The sequence below is a fragment of the Pleuronectes platessa genome, chromosome 16 (assembly GCF_947347685.1).
Source record: "Pleuronectes platessa chromosome 16, fPlePla1.1, whole genome shotgun sequence".
NCBI classification, from domain to species: domain Eukaryota; kingdom Metazoa; phylum Chordata; class Actinopteri; order Pleuronectiformes; family Pleuronectidae; genus Pleuronectes; species Pleuronectes platessa.
This window is the reverse complement of record NC_070641.1, coordinates 5,195,310-5,201,309: the sequence shown is the minus strand read 5'-3', so window position 1 is coordinate 5,201,309 and position 6,000 is coordinate 5,195,310. Positions and strand designations below refer to the sequence as shown.

Below are 6,000 nucleotides of genomic sequence, written 5' to 3'. Positions count from 1 at the left end.
GCAACTCTCTAAAACAACCTAAATGAGCTCTTACTTTGTAAACTCGTTCTCGGGGCGCTACCCAAATGGCCCCGACTATCAACTGCTAAATTATGGAGCCAGCAGCGGCGCAATGAACGGCGGGACGTACAGGGACTCTTCCTCCGCCACCATGCACCATGCGACGGGCTCGTATGGCTACAGCTACAATGGCATGGACCTGACCGTCACCAGCCGGGGAGGGGGGGAGCAGCAACGCCGCCAACACCGGAGGACACTTCGGGGGAGGCTCTGTCGTCGGGGACTCCCGGGGCTATGGCTCCCCGACCCCGGAGAGGAGTTTCCAACAGCCCTCCAGCTGCTCCCTTGCCTCCGTGGCAGACTCGCTTCTGTCACCCGCCGGTGGAGACACCAAGCTGTGCGCCCAGAGCTCGTCTCCGCGCTCGGAGCAACCAGGAAGCGGTAATCTCAGCTCTCCAAACCTGCCCTCCAACTCCTCCGGTGGCGGCGGCGGCGGCGGCGGCACGGCGCAGCGCTTCACGGAGCTGGACGACGCGTCGTCAGAGATCGACGAGATGCACCACAGCCGGGACACTGGCCACGGCCGGAATCTGTCCTCCAGGACCGGACACCCGCATCCCGTGCAGAAGCAGGAGGGCGGCGCGGCGGGACCAGCCTGCGGCAGCACGACAGGGAGCGAGGCTCAGACGCCACAGATATTCCCCTGGATGAGAAAGCTGCACATAAACCATGGTACATGTTGCTCTCGTGTTTACAGCTCCGTGTCATAGACTGTTCCAGGGGCGATGATATTAACAAAGCTGGGTTAATAGATGGTAGTGTAGCCTGAATGTTTGGACACATGGGGTTGGTGACAGCTGAGTTCCCGAGGAAGCTACACGGGGAGTCATGGAGCTCTTTGTATCAGCTTCCCTCTAAAGATCCAGTAGAGCTATTGCTGCTTTGATATGATTTGAGTAAAGAATGGCTGAAAGTCACGCAATTAGCCACGGTGCTTGGTTTTTGTGTGCACCCCGCCAAGCCTTTTTTCACTGCGTCAATTTAATATTTTCTCATGACTGTTACAAAACTGTTACAAAATTAGTCAGCAAGGTGTTTGGAAAGGCCCAAAAATATCAGACACGGTTATTACGTCAATGCAAATAAATAATAAATGGTATTTTATTTGAAAATACGTGGAATCCTGACAGTATGCAAAGAAAAGCAGTTTGTGGTCCACCATCTGAATTTAGGTCGATTACAATCATGTTTTTCTCGGTGCATCCGTGTGTAATTCGTTCTATTCGCTGCTGTAGAAGCAACAGACGCTGCATGGCTGCCCCCCCCCCCCCCCCCCCCCCCCCCCTGCCTCAGCGCCCTCTTTTTTTTATTTTAGAAAATTCCACAAAAGCGTCATAAATCTGTCAGGGGAGAGGCGAGCCGGGCAGCAGAGCCCAACAGGCTGAGCAAGGCAGACAGAGCCGGGCGGTGGAGGTGGTGGTGAGGGGGGAGAAAAGAAGAAAGAGAGGCCAGGAAGGCTTTGGAAGCTGTTGCTCCTTTGACAAGTGAAGCGTTTTTACGTGTGGGAACTTTATTAGGGAGGTGAGGCAGAGGACGGGGCCATAAAACCCTGAAGGGAAGCTAGACAGGGTGAAAAGTGAGGGTAGAGAAAGGCTAGTGTTGGTGAGGGCCGGTTAAAATAGAAAACAAGAATGTGACCAATAAAAGCATTTTTAAAACACGGGCTGTGGAGTGAGAATGGAAGGAATAAAATGGGAAGAAAGGCTGTTGCTTGATTCCGATCAAACTGGACGGAATCTGTCGTGTGTGTCGTGAGGTGTGACGCGTCCTTTGTGCAGTATAATGCTCCGCCAGAGATGAGTTGTTGCAGTCGTGTTTAGGAGGGTAATTTGTGGTCGTGTTGGTGCATTTTAGTGCGCGGTGGCACATCCGTTGTCTTGTGTGCGTCCACTCTCTGTGTGCACTTTTCTTTAAAAATATAACCCCGTTCATGCTACGTTTGCCCCATTTTCTTGTTCGCTTGAAACCCTCAGATATGACGGGCCCCGACGGCAAACGGGCGCGGACGGCGTACACCCGCTACCAGACCCTGGAGCTGGAGAAGGAGTTCCACTTCAACCGGTACCTGACGCGGCGGCGGCGCATCGAGATCGCGCACACTCTCTGCCTCACGGAGCGGCAGATCAAGATCTGGTTCCAGAACCGGAGGATGAAGTGGAAGAAGGACAACAAACTGAAAAGCATGAACCTCGCCACCGTCGGCAGCGCCTTCCAACCATAAAGAAAGAATTAACCCATTAAAAAAAGAATCCATCCGTCCATCCCTTTGGAAAGGTTACAGCCATGACGCACAGACTTCCCAACAAACTGTAGCAAGGCTATGGAGATAAGAAGCGAAGCCAGTGGAGAGTGGAGGTGGAGGAGAAGACGTGATGAAGAAATGTGTCACAAACAGATTCCACATCGAGATTTCAAAAACACTTCCTACTTTCAACTGAGTACTGTACAACACAGCGCAGCACTTTTTATTTGTTCGGCATGTTGGTCTTTGGTGTTTTAGGGCAACGTAAAAAAAAAACTGTGGTACTTGCTCTTGTAAAAAAAAAAAGAAGAAGAAGAAGAAACAAAAACAAACGTAGTGTTCCTGTATGTCTTTGTCGTTTTTAAATTAGTTGTCCAGTGGAGAGGAGTCGAGGATGAATATGCTACCTAACATACGTCCTACCTTACAACCTTACTACCTACCTGTTGTTTAAGGTCTAAATGTCGTTGTGTGTGTCGAGTGCGGTGTTTTGTAATTGACAAAGTGCTTTCTAGAAAAGTCAGCATGTGAGCTCTTATTCGTAAGTTATTCACTGCCCAGCAACAGTAAATGTATCGGCTGCTCCCTTCCTCCCACTGTGTCGGAGACTTTTCATCCAGATCTGATCCAATTTTCACCGAGCAGGGGACAGGGAAGGTGTGAGGGTCAGCTCAGTCTGCATCTCCGTCTCCACACATGATGTTGTGTATTACTCAAAAAAAAAATGTAACTGTATATTATTACTATTGTAATTATTGGATTCATGTTCCAGAAAGGATGTATATAGATATTGACATTTTTAAATGTACCCATGCAGTTCACTATTTGTACTCGCTGTGTGTGTGTGTGTGAGAGAGAGAGAGACTGTGTGAGTGTGTGTGTGCGCATGTAAGGGAAATGGCTACCGTCCTGTAAGGCCTGTAAGCTTTCTGCCAATAAGCTTTTTGTATTTGTTTGTAACTTGGAGTAAAACAGACAATAACTAACTAAGAGAAAAAGAAAGAAAGAAAAAAAATAAAGTTCCTCATACTCGTCATGAAAAAGAAACAGTTGCTTATGTGTCTCACGAAGGACAGGGGATGGAAAGGATGACAGCTAAAAGTTTCAGGAACCTTCAGGTTGTGCTGGAGCTGCGTCTTTGCTCGACACCGGGTGAAACAAGTGTCCTCCGCCAGTAACCGTTATGAATTAACTTTGAATCATATATCTGTGTGTGAGGGTGTCAGGTCATATCAGCAGCTATGACCTGACAAACTCTGAACTCAGTGTCTCTCTAAGTCTATCCGTTTGAAAATATAGGTGGAAGTGCAATAGTGGCTCTGTGCCAAATGTGGGCCTGAGTCTATAGTTCCTGTACAACATCCACTTTACTCCACCGCCTTACGCACGTTGGATCTGTGCGCAATATTAACTAAGTCTAATGCAAATTTAATTGTATTTACCAATTTTCATTTTCTAGTTCTAGAAAAAATCACATAAACGCACTGGAGGCCTGTCCTCAAAACCATCCAGCCCTAACTTGAACCCTGAACGCAACCAAGGGGACAGCAGCATCACAGCGCAGAGCTCACTAATTACGAAATATGCTCACACCAACACACACACATGGCGTGGAGAGCAGACGCGCACACACATGCCAATTTTCATCTCTGCTGACCAAGCCTGACAAGACAGCAAACTGCCCGCCGTGGACAGATTGGTCCCTTTCCTCTCAACGGCCTTTCCTTTCCGCCCGAACCAGCGGCGACACTCGGTCTAATCCGGTTACCGTCTCCCGGGTTCTCACTGTAAACAACCGACTGCACTTTTAAACTCACCGACTGATGCTGCTGCGGGTTCCCTGATCATACGTCTCTGTTTCTGAGCTGATAGTCTGCTGGGGGTGAGAGGGGCAAGGTCCCTGCTCCGGGACTCATCTGGACGCAGCCTCTGTCTCCGGCCTCCTCTGTGTGTATATGTGTGCCCGGGTATATTTTTAAAGCTATCCCTTCTGCTTTGGGCCAAACTATAAAAAAGAAGGCAGCTTTGACATTTACATGTCAAACGGATGAGGCTTTTTATCTCCAAGTTGAACCGTAAAGATCGGGTCTGGCCTCAGACTGATACCTCTCACTGGCTCTCCCCTGGTCACGTGGGGTCCATAAAGTTAGTTTTATGGTTTTGGGGAGTTGACAATGTACTATATATTTCACATTCTAGAAAGCAAGTGACGGTTTAACGGCTTCGCAGGGATCCTAAAGGGGTCAGTAAAGTAGAGACAGAGCGGGAGAGGGAGGGAGCGTGTGTGTGGGAGAGAGTGAACAGGCCACTACCACCGGCCGCTGGTCCTGCTCCGGTTCACACGCGGAGCCCGGCAAGCTGTGGTTTGTGCCGCTATGGACGCTAAGAAATCCGGTACATCGAAAGGGCCAGGACGCACAGTAAGTACTGTTTGAAGGCTGCCTGTAAGTGGGGGATAAGTAGAGAATGAAAGGGGGAGGGGGTGAGAGAGAGCTGTGCAATTACCATGTCACTCACTCACTATGTAGTGCTGCTGTATTAACCCGCTGGCGGAATGCCGCAAAGCTCCGGTGTGTTTATGATATTTGAGAGTTGCTGTTGTGACCGGTCCGGGCCGCGCGAGACGGTGTTGGCGACTGAGATGGAGGAAGATGTTTTACATCTGTGCAGCCCCCCACCCCCACCCCCCTCCTCAACACACTCACACACGTTTGTGTGCATTTTACTGTGTGCGTAATGATGGCTGTGCGTAATGGCGCGCAGGCACATAGGGGGCCTGCTGTAGGTGGTTTTCTTCGTGAAGAGCTGGATCGCAGTAATCACAGGGAGCTTAATATTCGTACATCGATTGTGCACCAATGTATCGCTGTGCGCGAGCTCGCGCGTTTGTGCGTGTGGAGTAAGAAACGGTAGAAGGAAAAGGTCAAACAAAGATTAAGGAATAGTACATGGCTCTACCATGAGGTTTTTCTTTGTAAACTTTTAATGTGGGTGTTTTTGATTGCTAGGATATTTAATCCACTGAACGGCTGATGAATTGATTGGTTGTTCTTCAAGTGATTTTATGAAGGCTTGAAACTGATCCAACTTTTATGTGCGCTCCCTTCTGGATCAGAGGGAAAACACATCGTAATCTAGTTGTGAAGTGAAAGCATATTCCTCCCTAATGGCTTTTTTTGCATCTGTATTTTTTGGAAAGGAAACGTTTCATATCCTTTAGTTTTTTTTCCTTTTTACGCACGAGACAGCTGTGCGTAAAGTTGTCTTCAGTGAACAATGATAAAATTAACCAACAAGAAAATGGACAAGGACACACACACACACACACACACACGGGGAGAGAGAGAGGGCCTGATGGTGGTCCTTGGGTACAAGGAAATCTTTGTCCGTCCCTCGCCCTTGTATTTTCCAGGCAGGATGGGTGTGAGTGAGAAAGCGTCGCGCACGCAAACATTCCCAAGGCCCAGCATCAGAGTCCTTGCGTTTTTTTTTATGTCAGAGCTTTGACCTGTTCGACAGACACGCGCGCGCACTGTATATCTGCTCAGCTCACGCGCCTCTGAACTCCCAGTGTCAACCAACATTTGCACAGTAAGTGTTACAAAATTACTCACTATACGTAACATCAACCGTTGTCACACAACTGCAATATTGTAACCAACGTCGGTCACACGTTACATGTATCAGGAATAAAATCA

General features: G+C 48.8%; 2 protein-coding genes across 2 annotated transcripts in view; both read left to right on the top strand.

Annotated features, from left to right (window-relative positions):
* Positions 1 to 3,349, top strand: hoxb5a (homeobox B5a; the record flags this gene model as incomplete). Its single annotated transcript, XM_053444487.1, is given in 3 exon segments — positions 1 to 217; positions 219 to 732; positions 2,034 to 3,349. Coding segments are annotated over 3 exon segments (957 nt in total). The 3' UTR covers positions 2,282 to 3,349.
* Positions 3,350 to 4,523: 1,174 nt separating this feature from the next.
* The window catches only part of hoxb3a (homeobox B3a), a 66,694-nt gene continuing 65,217 nt past the window's right edge, over positions 4,524 to 6,000 (top strand). The window contains exon 1 of the mRNA XM_053444476.1: positions 4,524 to 4,722. The gene's annotated coding sequence lies outside the window, so the exon portion shown is untranslated. The remainder of the gene's footprint in view (positions 4,723 to 6,000) is intronic.